Genomic DNA, 21339 nt, shown 5'->3' on the forward strand with positions numbered 1-21339 from the left:
TCCGCCCTGGGCCTCGCCCTGTCCCTCCCGGGAAAAGCTCTCGCCCAGCTACCATCGGGTAGCAGCCGTCCGTCCTTGCCCGCGGTGACGGGTGGCACGGCCGCCCCTCGCTGTGCGCGGCTCCGTGGGACGGGGTCCCGCCGCCTCCCGCACTTGGTGAGGAGCGGTCACTCCTCCGAGAGGTTCAGCCCAGACAGAAGGCGGGGGTCGCCCGGGGAGCGGGCCGAGCGCCCGGCCGCTGGCATCCCGTACGTGGGCTCGGCCCGCCCTGTCCGGAGGCCGGCGGGGGCAGCGCTGCGGAGACCGGCCCCGGCCGCGGGGGACGGCGGGCCGAGCGCCCCCGAGGAGGGCCGGGCGGCGGCGCGCCTGGATGCCCGCCCGAGTGGGAACGGGCGGGGAAAGTTTCTCCTGTGCGCGTCCCGTCCGTCCGTCCCTCCCTCCCTCCGCGCCCGCACACTCTCGCAGACACACACACGCTCACACCCCTCTCCCGCCGCCAGCGGCCGGGGGGCACTTTTGAAAGCCCTTCTGGTTCCACACCCAGCCGCCGCTGACATCATTCCCGCAGGAGGGCGGGCGGAGGCACCGCCGCCGCCGCCAGACGGTCGCAGCCCCGGAGAGCTGCCCGCCGGCCCGCGCCCGTGAGTAGCCTCGGCCGGGCGGGGGGCGCGGGGGGAGCGGGGCGGCGGCGGGGGGAGCGGGCGGCTTCGCCGGCGGGGGAGGAAGAGACCCGTCAGAAATGGGGAAAAATTAAAAGCACGCGTTTGTTTACTACGAAGCACATTTCATTTGGGTGGCTGCGGTGCTGCGCCGTCACTGGCCTGGCCGGAGAGAGCGGTCCCTGTCCCGTCGAGCCCCGGCCCCGCTCTTCGCCCCGGGCCTCCGGGAGCGGGACGGGGCGGGCCGAGGGGCTCCTCGCCAGTGAGTCCAGGCTGGGCCAAGGCAGCAGAAAGTTCGCATTCTTCACGGGATAGTTTCTTTCTGTTCTTTTCTCTAATGAACTCTCAGCGGAGTTCGCGTGTGTTGCAGTAACGCTGTAGCAGCTCTTGGCAGCTCCCCCCCCGACAGTAGAAGGAAAATACACTTAGATGTAATTCAGTGCAGATTTCGGTTTATGAAGCTCTGGCCAGCATTAAACATTTTTCTGCTTGAGTCCAACTGCAGTTTCACTCACGGGTGGTTTTTATCTATAGGTAGTGCCCCACTTCCATCCGGGATGTTGTGTGCCAGATAGTGGACAGGCAGCTCTCAGTATCGTGGGTTGTCTGCAACTTTGAGTATTGAATTTGAGAGGTCAGCTCCTTGTTTGGACATTTCTAAGAAGAACAGTACATTGCTATCTGTTCCTCAGCAGGCTTATCCACGACTTGTTCATACCCACAGAATGCTGCCATCAAGAAACCTGCAGTTCAGCCTCTCTTTTAATTTATTGGCAGGAATACTTTGTTCACATGGTGCAGGAAGGTCTTTTTATATTTCTCTCCTCACAGCAGTTGGGAATAGTATGTAAATGATCAGTAATTATTGCTATAGAGCATCTTAGTAGTATCCTCTGACTTGATACAAGGCTGTGAAGAAACCCACTAAATAGCTGTGAAATCCACACTGAATTATTTTGGCGTTTTCTTTAGGAACTTTGGAAATAAACAGCTATGGTTGGCTCATCATCAGAAAAACAAAATGTAGCTCTTTTTCTTCATTTATTTGCAGACTCTGTATATACAGTGCTGGTGTGTTAGCTATATAAAATAAGCCTTCTTGCCTGCCTGAGCAGATGTTTTTTCTATCAAATAAAAATAGTCTATAGTGACTCTTTCATCCAGACCTCCTCTTGGATGTTGAAGACTTTGCTGTCTATGTAGTTCAGGAAGAGCTGTGAAGCTGGGCTGCTGGGACTGAGGTGCCAGGTGGCTGCAGGTGTGGCAGGCAGGAATCCACACAAATGGTAGGGGACTATTGGGCATGAATTTCACTGCGGGGAGAAACGGGAATTGCAGTTTGCTGCACAGTCCAGCAAACTTTTTGTAAGAGAGTGTGTGACAAATGCCATCCTAAGGAATGCAGCTGGGGTACAGGTACTTGCCACAGCTGGTGAAATCAAAGTGGGAGTGGAAACAAAGGCATGTGGTAAACATGGCCACCAGAAGCTGATAGGACTTTATTCAGCATAAGATTTAAGGACTTCACCTTTGCTTCAAAGACATTGAAAGGAGGAACTCTTGCTGTTCTCTGAACCTCCTTGTGAACTTGTAGAGCTGAGTTAGGAAATAGACTGTTGGGATACCTGAGGGAAGATTCATCCTCTGTGCTGAATAAAGATGTGTACAGATTGTATCATGCCAGCTGCGTGGCTGACAGGGATGTTACCAGGTACCTGTCTGCCCAGCCAGGAATCCAGGAATTGCTCTACCAGTAGCCATCAACATTAACTGGAGCTGAAATGCAGCAATACCATGAAGACTCTTCATGCTGATCAGTTTCTTGTTAGTATGCTCATTTGGGAAGAAAAATGGTGTGTTAATATAATTTCACAATAAAAAAAAAAAAACATCCAATCAGTAGACAAGACACTACTGGTGTTGTATTCTTTGTTTGTGGTCTGGAAAGACTTCTATCATAAACATACAAACAGTGTTGATTATGCTGTGGATTTGCCAGTGAGGAAAAACAGTTAGTTTTATTTGGTTACACAGATTAAAAACCTTGTTAATAAAGGAAGTTGTTCAACAGACTAAGCAGGTCAAGACTGAAGGCTGCTGCAACATTATTATCTTAGACAAAGAATCTGTCTCAGTTCATAGATGTTTATTATAGGAGTTATAGGACGGTCTCAGTTCATAGGAGTTATTGTTGCTGGCCAACATTGTTTAGAAGAAATGAACATCTCTATCTTACACCCACTTTCAGTAATACACTTGACCCCTCTTGATTTATTAGCATCTCCTGCTTCAGTTACCTTGTGTCTTTCTTTTTCTTCTATTATTATGGCTTTTATTTTGTTGTCTTGTTTGTCTCAAGGTTGTTTCCCAACTCAGGTTTGACATTCCTTCAGTGATTAGAAGAATGTTGTACTGATGAGTCCCATATGGGTATTTAGAGAAACGAGACCTTCCTCTACTTTTGCTAAGTATATTAGGTGTAGGCTGTCTCCTTTCATAATGTAGTTTCCTTGTAATTTAAAAATGAGATCAGTTGAAGCACAAGGAGACTCTTCCCTTTTCACTTGAATATATTTTGAGTTTCCACTGGCACTTCGCATTCGATTTGTGTCCTGAGCATCATGTAAGACATGATATCCCCACATAAATCAGGACAATAATGTGTTTAATTGAAGAGATAAGTAGGTCTCTGGGGACAAAGTCTTTCATACTGCTAGCTGGCAGATGTACTTTCCAGGTCCTCCTCCACGTTCCTGTTGGAAGAAGACCCAGCAGAATGAGGCACTGTATTATACAGGAACTAATAAGAAAGATATTTACTCTGAGGTGAAACAAACACTGTATGTAAAATCCATGTGAAACTTCAGCACAGCCAAATTTGAAAGTAGAAAGGAATGCACAGCTTTTATTGAAATCACATTGGTCTCAGAGGGAATGCAGGGGGAACATAAGCACAGCACTAAGGAATTCCATTCATGGAGCTGTTCAGTGTTTGTTAGGGTTTGCTTGGTTTTTTGGATGCTCAAAGCGAACCATGATCTTTGCAGTGGAGTTTCAGTTTTTGCTAAAAATTTTACTGTTTTAGAGAGTAGATAATTTTGTCAAATATACCTCAAAATGTCAGGTGATGCTTATGACTTCATAATTATGATGCTTATCTTCATTAGGAAGATAAGCATCATAATTATTAGCAAATACATCTTGCTGGGTGAGACTCAAGAAAAAGCCTGATGGCCTGAATTCATCCATCAAAGGAATTATTATATCTCCACTGAATGGGGAAAATGTAATTACACCTTTTTATTTTGCTGGTGAAGTTTCATGGGCAGGTTTAATGATGGTATGTGCATGCCAGGTGAAGCCTCATAATTTGGGTGTGACCTTAAAATACAACCCTCTGGCTGTGTAGAGATCTTCACAGGAGTCTGTAGGTGGAGCAGAAAGTGGACTGACTCAAATACCCCTTAGAGATGGCTATAGGATATATATTTATGGTTTGCTTCACTGATTCTTAAACACTGTGCTATGTTTGGGATTGCATGGGCCGCAAACAGCTGAGGTGGGCAGTAGGAACACTCCCTCAGCTGTGTAATGCAGGTGTTCAGTGTCCTGAAATAGATCCAAATTCTGGCCTTCTTCCAGACAAAAGGAGGCCTTCCAAAGGCCTGGATGTCTCTGCTGAGGTGCATGGGCTCTGCACACTCACCTGTTCTCCAGGGCTTGCAGTGCTCAGTCCACTGAAGAACAAACCCGCTGCTTAGTTCCAAAGCAGAAACAAACCCAAGTCCAGAGCCTGCAGAACAGTCTGTGAACAACTGAAGGGCCCTGGCTGAGCCTGCCCATGTGTCAGGGTGCTTGGTGTACCCTTACCTGGCCCTGTGGCTGTGCAGTAACCCAGGCACTGTCCAGCCTGGTCAAGGTGCAGCTGCAGGGTAGGGCAAGGTGACCCGGGGGCTGAGGGGACTGGGCTGTTCCCATAGAGCAGCCTGTGTAGAGGAGCTGTGCACTGAGTGTGCTCACACAAGGCATGGAAATCCTTCTACCTGGATTTGTAGAGTCCACATGGCAGCTTTAGTGGCACCGATTACAAATTATGGTGTAAAAATTGCATTCTGGAGGTAGGCAGAGTATTCGGTGTAATCCTGTACTACAGTGTTGCTGTCAAACAAAGTAGTAGTTGTGGAGAATTTAAGCTTTTTGTTTTATAACCAACTGTTGTACCACCAATAGAAATGTGTTTTCACACTCTTGATAGATGATGTGTAAACTCTGAAATAACTAAAACCAAAATTTCTCAACACAGAGCTAGTCAAATCCAAATCAAAACAAGCAGTTTGAAAACTTTACAACAGTGAATGCAACACATTTAATTGCTAGCAATTTCCACAGAGCATCTGCCAAAGTTAAAACAATATCAGCTTTTATTTCTACAGAATTAAATGCATTGCTTTCAATCTGGAAAGACAGACCTTTTCTGCCTTTGTTTGTTGGTTAATTAGGTGGAACATCATAAATCACTTGAGCTGTTCTGTTGTATCTGGAATAATCTCTGGATAAGCAGCATTCTGTAGTCAGTAGAGCCCAGGGTCTGAGATTCACTCAGAACTATGTTAATTTCTAGTCAATGCTGCAGGTGTGCTTTTTAAAAAATATTTTCATTGACTGAGGACACATTTTATCTGTCAAACTGATATAAAGGTCTGGTATTTTACTTGGTCTGTCACTCCCTGCCCAGCCAAGGTATTGAGCAGAGACACCCCTCGACACTGAAATGTGTCCACACAGTGATTGAGCAGGGGTGAGGCCAGGCCACACCTCAGTTCAGCTGTTTGTTTCAGGAGCAGGTTCCCGGGAGGGTTCCCATAGCTTGAATAGCTTACTGGAACAGCCCCGTGTCATTGTCCCAGTCCATGGAGCCAGAGGCAGGGCTGTGCCAGCGGGCTGCAAAGGGCTCTGTGCTTGCTGACCCCTGCCCTGGGGGGCTGGCAGGCAGTGGTGGCCCTTAGGTCACCCTCAGACAAGGGGCTCAGGCTGTGCTCACTCTTGGAAGCTCTGCTGCCCACCTGAGAAACAAAAGATGCCTCTGAGCTGGCTGTGTCACGGTCAGCACGGTGTCACCGCACTGCCCAACAGCCTGCACTGCTGCCAGCAGCCCCTGGAGCCTGGCAGGGAGCTCAGCCCAGTGCCAAGGGCATGGGTATCATGCAAAAAGCCTGTTGTGAAATGCACAGAGACCTCAGTGAAGCTGTTGAGAGGCTTCACAGGATCAGAGCTGCAGGGTCCTCTCAGGACAGCGGGTCTGCCGCCCTGCTAGCACAGTCCCTGCATCACGGAAATCCTTTTGTGGAGCTTTCCTGTGCTGTGGTGATTGTAAGGCTGTTCCAGAATGTGATAGCTCTAAGAGTTGTAATTTACATCCTAAATGTGCTCACACCTGATTTATAGCCATATATTTTCATCTCTAAGTTAAACAGTTCTTTTTCCTTCCATTTGTTTGCCTTTACCTCCAAGCAAGTATATCCCCATTCTGTCTTGATCTTTGAAAATGAGCAAGTGAGAATGAGAGGTCTTGTTAAGCTTAGGAAAAAACAAGTTTTAAGTACTTCTAGACCAGCTTGATTGTTAAGAAGGTTTTAATGTACACCACAGCTTTGTTTACATTGAAGTAGTATCTGGTGCCCAACAAGCAAACTGGCTGAACAGGGAGCATTGAACACCTGAAATGATGCGTGCTTTCTTTAATTTTCTAAGAATACAGTTAAGCTCTACCCATACATACTTAAGTTACAAACATTTTATAACATGTTTTGCACATACCTTTGTGAAAACTGACAGAATACTTTTATGTTTTGCAAGAAACCAGAAACTGCAATACACAAGCAGTTACTTCTTTCAAATTACTGCTGGGTTTTCTCAAACAATGTTTGCCCTTTGAGAAATCCCTTGAACCATGGGGTGTCTTTGATTAAAGACTGTTTTGTTAGCATTTGCCAAAGGCATATAATGCTCAGCGTAAACTGAAGGTGGAAGAGTGGATGACTATGATGGGAATCAGAGATTAATTGCAACCCTTTTAGGTATTATTTAGTAATATGTCAGCCTACCTTACACCACTGTGGGTTGTGTTGGGATTAGATGCAGATATAGAACATCTTAAGTATGAGACTATTATTATCTAGTATAAAAGTACAGTTACAACAAAAAGTGCTTTAGGGAAACATAAGAATGTGTAAAAGATTTACTTTTGAGGATGGTGTGATTTGTGCTGTTGGAGGAGGAAAAACAATCTCTTTCTGCTGACCCACAAAACCCTCTAAAAAGCAGTTTTGAGAAGATGAAGTCTTAAAGAATTTTATTCAAATATGTCTGTGTAGGCAGCTGACTTCTGTACCTGCTAAACTGTCTTCTCAGCATATAGTGGCTAGTAATGTCTCTTCCAGAAGAGACATCTATCTTGAAGTTTTTAAGCTTCAGGCTATTTTTTAGGATTTTCAGGTAAGCTCTCACAAGGCTCATTTTCCTGGTTAGTGACACTTCCCCACCCCTCAACAGGGCATTATGTCCCTGTGTTCCCATAGCTGGTTTTCTTCTGCTGAGTTTGCCCACAAAGGCTTCATGGCTGAGTGACTTTCCTCAGCAGTGCACACAGCAGGGCCATAGTGAAAGGAGTGGTAGGGCAAGTCTAAACCCAGTCCAAACTTGTTTGCAAATAAATGACTGACAGAGTTACAGAAGTGGCAGCAATGCTGGCATCCCTAGGTCAAAATTTTATTAAAAGCATTCCTAAGATATTAGAAACATCTGCTTCTTTTGGTCTCCATACTCAAAGCTAGCATGTTGCATTTTTGCTGCAGTTTTCTTCTTGGTTTTGTTTGGAAATGTATGGAACAGCAGGGTTAGAATTTTCTAGACTTTAGAGTGCTGGCTTGGTAGCATAGATCTAATGAGGAGGACAGGGTGAGACGGGAGGAAATCTGCAGATGATCTGCCAGACCTGCCTGTAATCACAGTCTCTTTCATTTTTGGTAACTAGGTGGGGTTTCTGAAGAGGAGACCAGATTTAGTGTTTATGAAGTTGTTTGAGGAAGAGCTGAAAGGGTGCTTGAGCATCCCCTCACACACAGGTGATAGGGAGGCCAGGGAAAGGAGCTTCTTTGCTCCAAGTCTGCTGCTGCTCAGGCAGTCCCACCAGTACCAGCAGGATGGACAGACACCCAAACACAGTAAAAGCAAAAGGTTTTATTAAGCTATAAGTGTACATTTGTACTAGTTGTGGTGCACACAAAGAGCAGACCTCAGGGCTTTGGTTGCAAGGCACGATTTTCTGAAAGAAAACTGAAAAAAACTAGGTATACTGTGTGTCTTGTGAGTTTCTCTCCAATCTCATGTATTTCACTATCAAAACACAACAAGCTGGCTCCTGTGATTATGCTGGAGGTTGCTGGGTCTTAACACAGCCTGCTGCAAAGGCACCAATAAATCTAGAACTGATAGGATGACCCTACTTTATTTTGCCATTGTGTTAGAAAAGCCATACATGTTGTAATTCAAATGGAGCTCTAGAAAAGAGAGTGGATTCGTTTTTTTGTATTGATTTTTTTTTGCCTTCATACAGTGGTTGGGTGCAGGGAACTTTGATTCATTTCCTTCTGATTTCCTTGCTTTGTGAGGAAGGATTTAGAAAAGCAGGTGGAAGTGTAAGTGAAAAGCTCTCTTCCTTCCACATAAACTAGGTAGCACAAAGAGCTGTGCCTTGAGTGTGTTCTCAGTTAGGCAAACAAAAAGAGCTGATGGTCTCTGTGCCATCTAGGGGCTCACAGGACACGTAGCCCTCTTGATTCCAAAGCCAGCATGAAGCAGGGAATGTTATTTCATGTAGAACACACATTGTTCTTCATGCTTAGCTTTGCAGCAGGAGGAAACTGGGTGGGAGCCCATGTGCTGTGTAGACTGTTACTCGTACTTTGCATTTCCCTCCTGGGTCCCCATTCAGTATTGTAGAGGTGTAGTCAGAGCCATCCAGCACTTCTTGCAGGTCTCCACACTGCCTGCAGAGACTGGTTGAAGAGGGACATTCAGTTTCTGTATTGACTATTAGCTGGGTAACACCTGGGCATGAAAACAGGTCACAATTTGAATGTACACTTGAAGAGTGTTGGTGTTCCCAACTGTCTCAGACAGAAGAAATAAAGAAATGGGAGTAAATTGCTTCAACTGGTGTAATTATCCTCTTGGTATTACATTTCCTGATTTTCTCGTCCTTTATGTTGTTTGATATTTAGGCATTAGAGGACTGTTGAAATCCTCAAAGCTCTTGCTGGCTTGGGAGAAAGTCTGCTCTCTGAACTTTACTTTTGGTTCCACTTCTGAGAATCACACAAGAAAAAAGAACCCTTCATACTTGATAAAAGAAAAAAGAGAAGAAAGTTAACAGTATCAGTCTGTTCTTCATAAACCAGGGAATTTTGTACATGTTTAGAGACAATGGTACAGGCAAAATGTGAGCCAGCTTCTGAGTTCTCACATGTCATGAGACACCATGAGATGTGGCACAAGAACTCTGAGCAAAAACATGTAAATCCAAACAACTTATGATGCATCACAAGATGACAGATTTCTCATGCTACAAGTATACAAACTTCTTCTTATAAATTCACATTTTCAGACTTAATTATAGCACTGAGGGGCAGAAGAATTGATAATTAAGGTTTGCTTTGATTCAGTTTTACACCAGTGACCTCAAGAAAGTTCAGCTGAACTGAATGCTTATTGATGGCCCAAAGACCTGCTGTTCTTGTTGCAATGAAACATCTCAGTGCAGAGAGCTGCAGGTATGGTAACTTGTTTAGCAGGATCCTCTGCCCCTTGTTTTGGGTGTGTCTTTTCAGCTCTCTAAATGTGGGTGTTGAGAGTCTGCACACCTCCTGCCTCAGTCTGTGCAGAGCAGGAGCTGTTCTGCAGAGATTTCACTGTGTTTCTAAGGGTATCAACCAGGATTGTCTGTGTGGACTCAGATGAAGATGATAAAAACCCCTGACTTGCTCTTAGGGAGTGAGGGCAGCAGCCAGTGTTGGAGGGTAAGCTTCAGCCTTTCCAATGCAAATGAGCCCAGGACAAACACACTGCACCATGTACTGCTGGTTGCAAAAATTGAGTATGCACAAACATGAGAAACAGCCTGGCAGCAGAGCTCAACTGCATGGGAAGAAAGGAAAGCGTTTGCTGTGGAGATGACATCTGGGTTGGAAAGCAGTGATAAAACTTCTGTTAAGAACTGTCAAAGACGATTTCCATTTTTGCTTGCTTGCTGTACTAAAAAACTTAAATAGTCATGTTTCTTTATACTGATGGACATAAAAGATAAACTTTATCCTGGAGATAAACTGAGGCCTTTCTGCAGGGGATGTATTTTTGTGTGTGATATGACATAGGGAGACAACCCAGTTTTGAAACGCTACAGTTCAGAGATGTTGGAAACCCTGGCCTAGGTACCTTACTTTACTGTGAAATTCTGTGATGGTTGTAGTGTTTTATCTTGTATAAACATACTTGTCTCTGCATGTTCAGGAGATTATAGCAGAGGCCCTTCTTAGCCACTTCTTCTAAAGCTCATCAGGCTCTTTCCCATGGCAAGTGCAAACTACTGCTTCCAAAAGTCTGCATTGCTGAGGAGATTCAAGAGAAGTGTGACTGCTGCATTTATCCTCCCCATGTAAAATGGAGTAGTACTTGGAGCATTACTTCTGCACTGATTGAAAAAAAAAATACAGTGTTGCTCTAACTGGCCTTTTGTTTTATTGTGTTTTGTGTAAGTATCCTGCAACTTAACAGCATTTGTGGGAAACTTTATTACCACAGCAAATCTGGATGTGTTCAGTGGGATTCCTATAACTTACTCTTTCTAGATCCAGTGGCAGTCTGCACTTGTAGCTCAGCAGTATCTGTCCACTCTGCCTTACAGCACACCATATGAAGTGGTATTAACTGCTTAGCCTTGCAATTGAAGGAATTTATGTTGACATCCAAAGTCATCCTTACTGTAACCCCCAAATCTGTTTTTAATGACACATGTGATGAGCTAAGTCAAATATTATGTTCTCTTCTGTCAGAGCTTTGCTGGAGGTTAGTACAGGGAGGTTCCTGAAATAGCTGCAGATTGACAGGAGAGCTGAGCTGGAAGGAGCCTCTGGAGGTCTCTGCTGCAGACTCTGGCTCCAAGCAGGGGGTTAGATCAGGACGTTCTGGGCCTTGCTTCAGTTGAGTCAGGAAGATGTCCAAGAATGGAGATCCCACAGCCTCATGGGCCCTGTTCCAGTACTTAATCATGCTCATTGAATATAATTAATACTTTTTTCACAATTGGAATATTCCTTGTTGCAACTTGTAACCGTTGCCTGTAGTCTTTTCATCATGTACTTCTGAGAAGGGTGGCTCCATCATTGTAAGTGTAGTGTGTCCAAAAAGCTTTTCTCATATTATTTGTGTGTGTGTAAAAACTATTAAAAGAATTCAAGCCACTTTGGGGAATGATGGGCAATATCTGTTGCATCATCCCAGCCTTCATCCATGCCTAAAGGCAGTGTACTTTAAATTCATGAACACCTTGACCTGAGAGCATGGTGTGTTTCAGCTGCAAGTGAGAGAAGGTGAAAAATCACTCCGCCCAGGAAGCAGTTAATGGTAAATAAGAAAAGGAGTACAGCTAGTGTGCAGAACAGGATGTTACCAAAGTGTTTGGTTAGTGATACATTAGTGAAATAAGAATTCTGAACGTAATGCAAACAGTGCTCTGTAGCTGTGTCCTTCCCTTGCTCACAGGGAGAGGAGAGGAGCTGCCTGATGCTAGGAGAGGTTCCCAGGCAGGCTGTCCTCAGAGGACTGGGGAAGGAAGAGCTCCTTGCTGAGGCAGTGGGGGAATCTTGATTCTGCACTGTAAGGTTTTGAATTCCAGCTTTGTGTGGAGTGGAGAAGGACTAGTAAATCTTTCTGAGAGATGAAATCCAGAATTTCTGCCTAGAGGGGGATGCAGATTCTGTAGTAGCATCTGCAGTGTTGCTGGCTGCATCTTGGAAGAGGGGAGCTGTTCTTTGCTTCCTGCCCACAAATCACAGAGAGTTTCTCTGGAAAACCCTCCTCTCTTCATTATTCCTTGTGCAGGCTGGGGTGAACCACAGAAACTCCTGGGTCTCCCTGGGAAGGGAAAGTTTGTAGGAGTGATTGAGGTCTGTGCACTTCTGGGATCCTGCTCAGGCATGACAGATTGGATAACCAGTTCTTGTTGTCTTTTCCTGGTATTAATTACTTGGAAATGGTCTGTCTCCTTCTTTTCCCCCAGTGTATTTAATTCCTGTCTCCATGTGTCATTGTTTAGCACTGTGTGCACAGAAGTTGTAGCAGCTTGTGAAGGGAGCAGTTGCCAGCAAGGCAGAAGGGGGAATCCAAAGATGATTGTGAGGAAGGGTCTTCAAAAAAGAAATGTCAAAATGTCAGACCCATCAGACCTTTCTTATTGTCCATTTTTTTTTTTTTTTAGAGATGAAACAAAAATGTCTTTCATTTAATCTTGGCTTTATTTGGGTAAAACAAAAAATGTCTTCTTCTTACCAGCCATATATATTTATCTGTCCTGTCTGAAACACTTCTCTTTATGGCTGAAAACAGTAAAACAAAACCATTCATTTGATTGAAGATAAAGTGGGTTCTTCTGTGCTGGCAAGTCTTGTTTTTGCAAGATTGGTTTTAATTAGGTTACATTTTTTGGTCTCTCTTACTTTATGTTACTTCATGTAATAAGATGAAATTTTATTGTTATTCTTAAAATAATACTGAGTACAATTTGGTTCTCTCTCCTTATATGGCAGATGATTGTTGCATTATTGAATGCTTAGATACCATCTGTGCAAGAAATGAACCTCAGAAAAAAACCAACAACAAGACAAGAGGGTGCTGTGCAAAGACTGGTATATATCACAATGAAAAATACTTTTGTGTGGCATTCTACAAACCCACAAAATATCTTCTTTTCCTTTCTTCTTCCTTTCATTCAAGGAAGGCTTGATAGAGAACCATGAATGACATTTCTAGAAGTGGAACTGGATTCCTCGAGTCCTACAGTAGAATCACCTCATTGGAGGCAACTCCCACTTTCTGTTCTTCATTGTGGCTGGGAAGGCAGAGTTTAACAGAGAGGAAATAGGAAGAAATACTCACTAGGGTAGCTGCATTTCCTATTTTAGGGTTTGACTTGGCTTTCCCATTCAGTCATTCTAATTAGATATGGATATAAGGCTGTCCCCTTATTTTTCAAAAAAGCACTTCAATGCTATTTGCCGTTGAGCTTGTTATAACTCTGTACTGCAGTGGAGATGGAGAGGATTATTCTGGAGCTCCTGGTCTCTATTCACTCAGTTATTATGCTGTCAATTATCTTTTTGTTAAAGTTTTGCAGAGTAGTTATTATTTGCCCTGATGAGAGTGCCAGTGGAGCTGCTTTAAAAATGCTGTCAGAGTAGTCCTTTTCTTTGGTTAAATTATTCATATGGTTCATGATTCCAGTAAATGGCAGTAAGAGAGAGGGGATTAGACATGAAAAAAATAATGGAAGTCTTAAAATTCCTAACTGCCCTTTCTTCTGGATATTTACTGTGTTATGTGAGTGGCATCATTTGACATCAGAGAATGTGTCCAAAGCAAAGGGAGAAATAAGCATTAATGTACTGATGAGTGACAGCATGCAGATGATGCACGTAGTGGTGCATCTTAACTGCAAAGATCTGCAAGACTGCAGATTCCTTATAGCATACATTAATTGGCAAGAATTTCTGGCCAAGAAAAATAGATATGTCAAGCATTTGCATTTTTCTGTGTATTAGTAGCAGTAGTTTTTCCTAACCTGTTTGTTATGTGCCCACAGATTTCCTGGGGATTCCAGTTAAATACAGGTTCTGATTCTCTTGTATATATTTTTTTTCATGTGAGAGGTGACATTGCAATAGGTGGGTTAAATAAGGTATGAAGGTAATAGGTAGCCTACAGAGGGTATTAAGTGAACATAAAATAGCTAACTGGATTATTATGAAACTAATGGGTTTATTCGGCCCTACCAGTAGGAGCAATACATTGAAGAAAATATTAGTGCTTAGTCATTATCAATGGATAAAACTTAGAACTGTATGAACAGAGGACATGAGGCCTAAGGTACAACATAGGTGTTACTAAATCTAGGAGGTAGTTCTTGGTGCACTTAATTTTGTTCTATAAGCATTCTTTTGAAATCTGGTTCTTCTTTCTTTGGAAGGATGGTTGGAATAAGACCTTACTGCAGTCAGTGGAAATATTTTCAGCACTGCACATGAGGCAGTGTAATTTGAAATGCACTTCCCTAAAAGCCAATGTGAAGGAGTTTTCCATCCTTGCACACAGAATGAAACTTCTTTGTGTGTTTATTCACTGCGGCCATCACGCTGGAAGGTGGCAAAATGCAGCTTTTGGCTTCATTTCAAGTTGTGATTCATTTTAACACCCGTGATGCCAGTTAAGTATCTGCAGAGATAGAACAAGTGCTGTGGACTCCAGCTGCAGCTGATGCTATGGTCTCTAACAGCACCAGAAGTGCAGGTTGATCCACTGGCAGCTCCTAAAGATTATTCATATACTTTCTTATGTTCAACAGATTTATCTCAGCCTAAAGCCTCCCCAGAGCAAGGATGCTGATTCTCCTGGCCTTCATTATCGTGTTTCACATAACCTCAGCAGCACTGCTGTTCATCTCAACTATCGACAATGTAAGTGTCATTTCTTCTCCTTGGCTCTCAAACACACTGGGATTTCTTTGCTTCATAAAAATTGAGGTTTTCTTCTCTAGTCTTCAGCTTGCTTACTGAGAGGACCTAAGTTTGTTAGGCACACTGGTGTCCTAAGACCTTTCTGTAACAAAAATGCCTTGGGTGTGCATGTTGCTGGTGGATAAGGCTGTCCATGGCATCTTGTTGTAGGCTCAAGGCAGTCTCTCTCTGGGAGAGACTTGGCCATGGAGAATATTTACAGGGTGGAGCCCTGGGATTTGATTCAGCTGGACATGAAGCAGAGAGGGAGGGGAAGATCCACTGTCCTTTTGTGTCAAGTACCTAAAGTCAAACAGCTGGTGATTAATGTGTGGGGATAATTTCAGTCAAGATGTGCTTTGCCTCACAAGTGTTTGTCCAAGATGCCCAGTTAAATCATGACAGACACCATGGTATGTGTGTCCATTAAGTTGAAGTAGCTTCAGCACAAAGCTTTAGAATATTTTATGTTGCATTGTTTCAAAATTTCTGTATTATTTTTGTGATCAAAAAGAATTTACCCTCCAATATTTATATCTAGCTTTTAATGGAATTCTCCATTTTCCAAAACAGCCCACTATCCTGATCAGAAGTCTGTGCACTGGAATCTGTCTATGAGGTCTGATGTATGTACAGGCTTTTGATATTAGAAAATCTGCTGCTGGAAATACTGTTTAGTGAAGACCATGCTCCAAGTGAAATTATGTGTTACTCACAACTTTTTATTGCAGAAGTGTACAAACTCAGGTGTTACATTTTAGTCAGCTGGTTGATTGTTCCATGGAAGTACATCATTATTTGAGCACTGGAGCAGATTGTCTTACCCTGCTTATTTGAATATTTAGAAAGAAAAGACAGTGGGCAAAGCAACCTAATCTTATTTCAAATCTGCTGCACACAACCCAAATTATTACAGAAATAAAAGCCTATGCACTCTGTGTCATTAGCTACCTTTGAACATTTAAAAACTTAAAATGTACAACCATCTTTTGTTAGATTTTATATTATGTATCTCTATATTATATAGAGCTCAGAGCTGAAAAATAACATATTGAACTGGGACTGAAAAATCCAAATGAATGGCATTCTGAGAAAGTAATTCTTTTTCTTAAAACACAGTATTCTGTTTATCCATATGCCTACTACCATAGTATATTATAGTTTTAACTGCAGTATTGTTTGCAAAGCTGCACAGTAAGCTCTGAGCCTTCTGGAATGTCTATTTAAGCAGCAGCTCCTACCAGGAATCATATTTAAAAGTCTCATTTTGTGCAGCTCTAGTCAAAACAAAGGCCTGGGTAGCTATTGGAATGGGAATGGGTTTCCTGAGGAAATGCCACTTGTGGAGTGCTTGTCATTTTCCAGGCTACTGTAAAAATCTGCTCAGATGCTGCAGAACCATTTTGCCTTGAATGTTAAACCTCAAAATAGAAATACCACAGGAGGATGTAAATTTGTCAGCCATTACCAGACAGATGCCATAATGTACCTCAGCACAGCTGGATTGCATTGAGATTAATCATTTCAGTGGCAGGAACCAGAACATCTATAAAGGAATTCTGTTTCACAGGTGATGCTATTCCTTGCAAATTAGCAAGTGCTGTTCCTTCAGAGAGGTGTGCATCCTAAACAGGGTCTGGGTGAATAAAGCACATCTTGTCTAGGTGTCTCAAGGAGTGAGTAATCACTGACTATACAAAATTTCTGCCCAAACAGTGGAAATCCCTGGTGCTTTGGGATGTTTAAGATGCCGTTACCCACTTCACAGAGGTCTAAAAAGAGAGTGATGTGTGGATATTTATATACCCTGTATTCTGAAATGCCATGAGATGTCACATTTCATTTGAGTGGTTAAGTATCAAAAATGAACAGAAAATTGTTACAGCTGGTGTATCTCATCAGTGGACACTAGGACAACAAAGGTGTTTTGTGGGTTTTGTTTGTTTTTTCTCCCTGTAAGAGCCCTTTACTTTTATTTTGCAGGCCTGGTGGGTGGGAGATAACTTTTCTGCAGATGTCTGGAGAGTGTGTATCACGAATACGAGCACCTGTATGGCTATCACTGATGAGTTCAATGGTGAGTGTCCCTCCATCCCTGTGTCTGTGTTCCTTCAGCAGATCTGCTGGAATTGCTATGAAATGTACAGGGGCCCAGCCTGGCTACAGTGGCTGCAGATTTACACAGAGCAGCTGCACATGGTTGAAAAGGTATTGGTTACTTTAGCTCCCAGTGATGGACAGGATGAAAAACCTGAATGAGAGGAAACTCTAGTGCCAAGGGTGCATATCATGTCTGGTTACACCTTCCTGAACAGAGCTGTCTCCAGCTCTGCTGGGAGGCTGGGGTCTGCATTTGGAAGCTGTTTGGGACAGCTGGCAGTTTCACTGTGCTTCTAGGATATTGATGGCAGCAAAGGGTGGGGTGTGGCTGAAGTCTCTTCAGTGTTTTCACTCAGTTTGATGAGAAGCTTTTTAATACCAAGCTGGCTGTAGTAATACCAAGGAAGCAGAGGAGAATCAGCCTCTGCAATGCACACACAACTGCTTTGCTGTATCTGCTGAGCTGCTTACAGAACATGGCTCTGCCCCTTTACTCCTTGCAGGAGAAGGCAAAGAGAGAAATGATTTTTAATCAAGGCTGCTTTGTTTTTGCAGAGTATCAATCAATTCAGGCTGTTCAGGCCACCATGATCCTGTCTACGATTCTCTGCTGTGTGGCATTTCTGGTTTTCATTCTTCAACTCTTCCGTCTAAAGCAAGGAGAAAGATTTGTGTTAACTTCTGTTATCCAGCTCCTGTCATGTGAGTGATTTTTTCAATGCTTTTGACTTTAATGATATTTTCATGAATGTAGGAAAGCAGGAAAAGGTTTCAAAAATACCAAGCTGCATGAGAACTCTGTAGTGCTCCTGAGGCCATAGCTTATCCTTCATAATTGTTTAAAGAGTGAGCTGTACCATTCTGTAATATATAGACAGTTAAAACATGGATGCCATCACTGCTCAGGATAAAGTAATTTAAACTTTGAAGGGAAAGAATTTGAGATGCTGAACTTCTTGAGGACACTAAATAACTCTCTAATTGTTACAGGCAAGCACTCACTTCTTTTTTTTGTCAGTTGTAAAAACTACCCAGATGTTCAGAATCATTTTCTGTTCACTGAAAATGACATAGATACACAACAGCACTTCAAATTTATAGCCTGCCAAATAAACTGAAAATATGTCCTGAAATGCTTCCAGGTTAGTTTGAGGATGGAACACGGGCATCTGCAAAGAAAGGACATTGGTGGAAGCAGCTGACAGAAGAGACAGTGAATAGATGTGTGTACTGATAATGTTTTAAGATGCTGACCTTTATTATTTTCTTCCTCCTGCAGGTCTGTGTGTTATGATTGCAGCTTCCATTTACACAGACAGGCATGAAGAACTGCACCAGAGCCATGGATATGTAATGGAAGTTTCCAAAGGCCAATATGGCTATTCCTTTGTCTTAGCCTGGATTGCCTTTGCTTTTACCCTGATCAGTGGAGTGATGTACTTAGTATTAAGGAAGCGTAAATAAATGTCAGCACCTAGTTATTTCTGTCACTGCAGTACAAAACCAAATTCCAGTAACCATTTTGTATATAATCATTTACATGGTTTTGTAGTAAAGGTATTGTTTCTCTAAAAATGTACTGTGTTCTTGATATGAAACAGAATTAAAAAAAAAAAAAAGAAGGCAGGTGAAATGAAATGCCTGGCACCTCCAGGTCAGGGGTTGGAGCAAGACAGAGCCAAGTTGTTTCTTTTACATATTTTATCATCATAAATTGTTTTCCTTTATTAGACATTAACAGTATGTTCCTGGCCTCCAGTAGATTACAAATAAAGCCCGTGCAAATTAATTTGTAAGCAATATACTAATTATATTCCTGGACCAGATATCCCTTTGAAATATGTTAAATAGAAGGGTGTGTAACAAAACAAGGCCCAGATGACAGTGAAAAAGCAAACACTTCCAAAGCCCAGAGCTGCACTCAGAGCGTCTGCCCTGGCTCAGGACCAGTGTTCTGCTCTGTATAATGTGCAGTAAGTGTCATCAAGTTTTTATTAAAACCACTTGCTTTGCAAAAGTAAACAAGCCCTTTTTGTTCTCCAGCAAATATTTCTCTTGATTGTGTTTCACATTTAATTTAAGCACCCAGAGCCTTTGGTGGGAGCACTTATCAGCCAATTCCCTGTTTAGCCTGTGCCCAGCACAGCTGGGGCAGTGAGGAGCTCCCCACCCCAGCCCTGGATCCCTTAGCCTTGGGCAGCCTTCCTGGGAGGGAGAAAAGAGAAACAGAAAAGCATTACTGGGCCTACATCTGCAGATTTCTAGGCAGACTAGTGATCAAGCAATGCCAAATTTAGGTTTTTACAGCCTAACTCAACATGTTTATTACACTGGGATTTTATCATGTAGTGATTTCATGGTTAATGTGTCCTGTGCAAAAGCATTCCCTGAGTCTGCCCATTGGGAAATTGGCCTTTAAAAAATTGATTTTAAATGCCTTTTTGGATTTTACTGGAACTAAACACTGCTACTAACCAAATCAGAGTGCAATTGCTATGCTTACGAATTTCAGGATAGGTTTCAAGATAAAATGACTTGGTGGTTTTTATTTTTCAGTAATTTTGTGAGCTAAATCTTTGCTCTAACACCAGGCTTAACTGCCAAGCAGTGTAATACTGGATTTGGCTGATGGTGATTCTGGAGATCAGTGTGGAGAATGAATGAAGCAGCCTGTCCTGGTTAGTCACTGTACTTTGATGCTTAAGTACAGATTTGATATTTGAAAAGCTCTAACCATTTATTTATTTATTTCATATTCTCTACAGCTGGCCCAATATAGAGGCAGTAAAAAATTAAATAGGTTTTGAATGAGGTATTAAAGGAGAACAAGTTCAGTATCATAAGGCAGTGTAGCTCTACTGAGATTAATAATTACTACATTAGACACCAGATAATGAAATTTTATTTGTTTTCTTCACATTTATCCTTGATTTATCACAGAGTAAAAGTTCAGGTGCATAGCTTTTTAGGAACTGTCTCCAGCATGAGTGACAGGTCATGTAGTTCCATCTTCATTCCTTCAGCATCCTATAATGCTTTGGCATGTGCTGCTTGTCTTTCAGGAGCAAAGAAATCCCAATAAGACTGGTAAAAAATTAGGATGAGCAAGCAGGACATCACAGTAAAAGTAATAATAATAGTTAAAAACCCACATCAGTTTGAAGAAAAGGGATTCGTCCCAATCTAGCATCATGCTAGTATTTCATCAGGTTTTTTTCCTCTTAGTGAGAGTGCCCTGAATTTCAAGAATTATTACCCTACTTTTTAAAAAAGTGTTTCTATAATTTGCTGAATTCATTTCAGGTTCAAAACCTGAGTTTTTGCTAGCAAACAAAATTTGTCTTAAATAAATAGATGCAGGTTTAAGGATGAAAGTAGATAGACTGTTAGCTAGGCATTTTGTTACTTTTATTAAAACATTCAACAATAAGGGAAATTTTGAAGCAAATACAGATTAAAGCTCTAATATCTAGACGACAGTCCTGAAGAATTCTAAGTTAAGCTTTTTATGCCACTGACTTGCAGAGATGCTTCAGTTTCTTGCCTTGATAATGCTCAGGTCATTTGTAGAGCAAATATTTAAAAACAAGATGTAGATATATATGAACACAGTTTAATTCCACAGTAAAGGCTCTTTCCCTTTAATAAAGTGAAAAGCACACACACAACAAATACTCTGATGCACAACTCCTCCACTTGTGTACAAACACCAGCACGTGCATGATGCCACACAGAAGAGACGGGAATGTTCTGCACAAGTGAACAAACCAGTCTGAACGAGAGTTTGAGCAGAACAAACATATTTTAGGGGTTTTTTTCTACCTTATATGCCTTTAAAATATACCATTTTCTATACTCTATATATTCTGAAAATGTACATGAAAATAAAGTTAAAACAAATTCTTGTACTGTATTAGCAAACTCAATACATTTAGCAATCTGACCTTTTCTTTAAGCTTGGGATATATTTACACGATGTTGGATGAGAAATAGTTGAGTGTTTGTGTGAACAGGTAAAATTAAATTCTTCCTGCCTGTAAGTAGAACCAGAAGCTGATTATTTTGTCCTTTGTTGAAGACCTTTCAGGGTAAGCAGAGAAAATATTAATGTATTGAACTTTTAAATGTATGGTGTCAAGAGAATGTCTTGAGTAATGCAAGATCCACTGATGCTCTGAGGAGTTATTACCTATAAGGTTTTTTTTTATTTTCCATCATTTGCAGAAACAATCATATATTTTAAGATGAGGTTGAGTGCCTTGACTGGATGAGCAAATAATGTAAGCAACAAGCCAGTGACTTCTCTATCTGCTCCAGTCCAAGCTTTGGATTTGCAGATCACACAGCACACTTGGGTTTGTACAGATCCATTCAAAACACTCCCCCAGCTCCACAGAAATAATTTCCCAAACCCCATGAAAATTCTCCTTTGTAATCATAATGAATAAAAGGAAAAAGTCCCAATTGTTAAAATATTCGCTATCAGCTGTGAACCTACCTTTATGTTTTTCACCTAGCAAGTAATCATCTGCAGCACAGGAAACAATCTTGGAAAAACAATCTATAATATTTATGTCAAGATAATTTTTTTTTTAATGTTTGCTTTTATTTATGTATTCTGTTCAGAATAAGAGCTGGGCATTACTTTGCTATACTGTATCTTTGAAAAGTATTGTAGGTGATAGAATCTGTGCAGCTTAGACATTAACTAGTTTTTTACCCCAGCTACATCAACATTAATTTTATGTGGTTCTTAA

General features: G+C 42.1%; 1 protein-coding gene across 1 annotated transcript; it reads left to right on the forward strand.

The window, feature by feature from the left end:
- Window positions 1–279: 279 nt before the first annotated feature.
- On the forward strand, window positions 280–20508 carry EMP2 (epithelial membrane protein 2). The gene is made up of 5 exons (XM_054643879.2): window positions 280–641; window positions 14332–14443; window positions 16466–16559; window positions 17138–17284; window positions 17862–20508. Exons 2-5 carry the CDS (start codon window positions 14366–14368, stop codon window positions 18044–18046), a joined length of 504 nt encoding a protein of 167 aa, XP_054499854.1. The 5' UTR covers window positions 280–641; window positions 14332–14365; the 3' UTR covers window positions 18047–20508.
- The last annotated feature ends 831 nt before the right edge of the window (window positions 20509–21339 follow it).

Source organism: Agelaius phoeniceus, chromosome 16, assembly GCF_051311805.1.
Source record: "Agelaius phoeniceus isolate bAgePho1 chromosome 16, bAgePho1.hap1, whole genome shotgun sequence".
In the NCBI taxonomy this organism is placed as follows: domain Eukaryota; kingdom Metazoa; phylum Chordata; class Aves; order Passeriformes; family Icteridae; genus Agelaius; species Agelaius phoeniceus.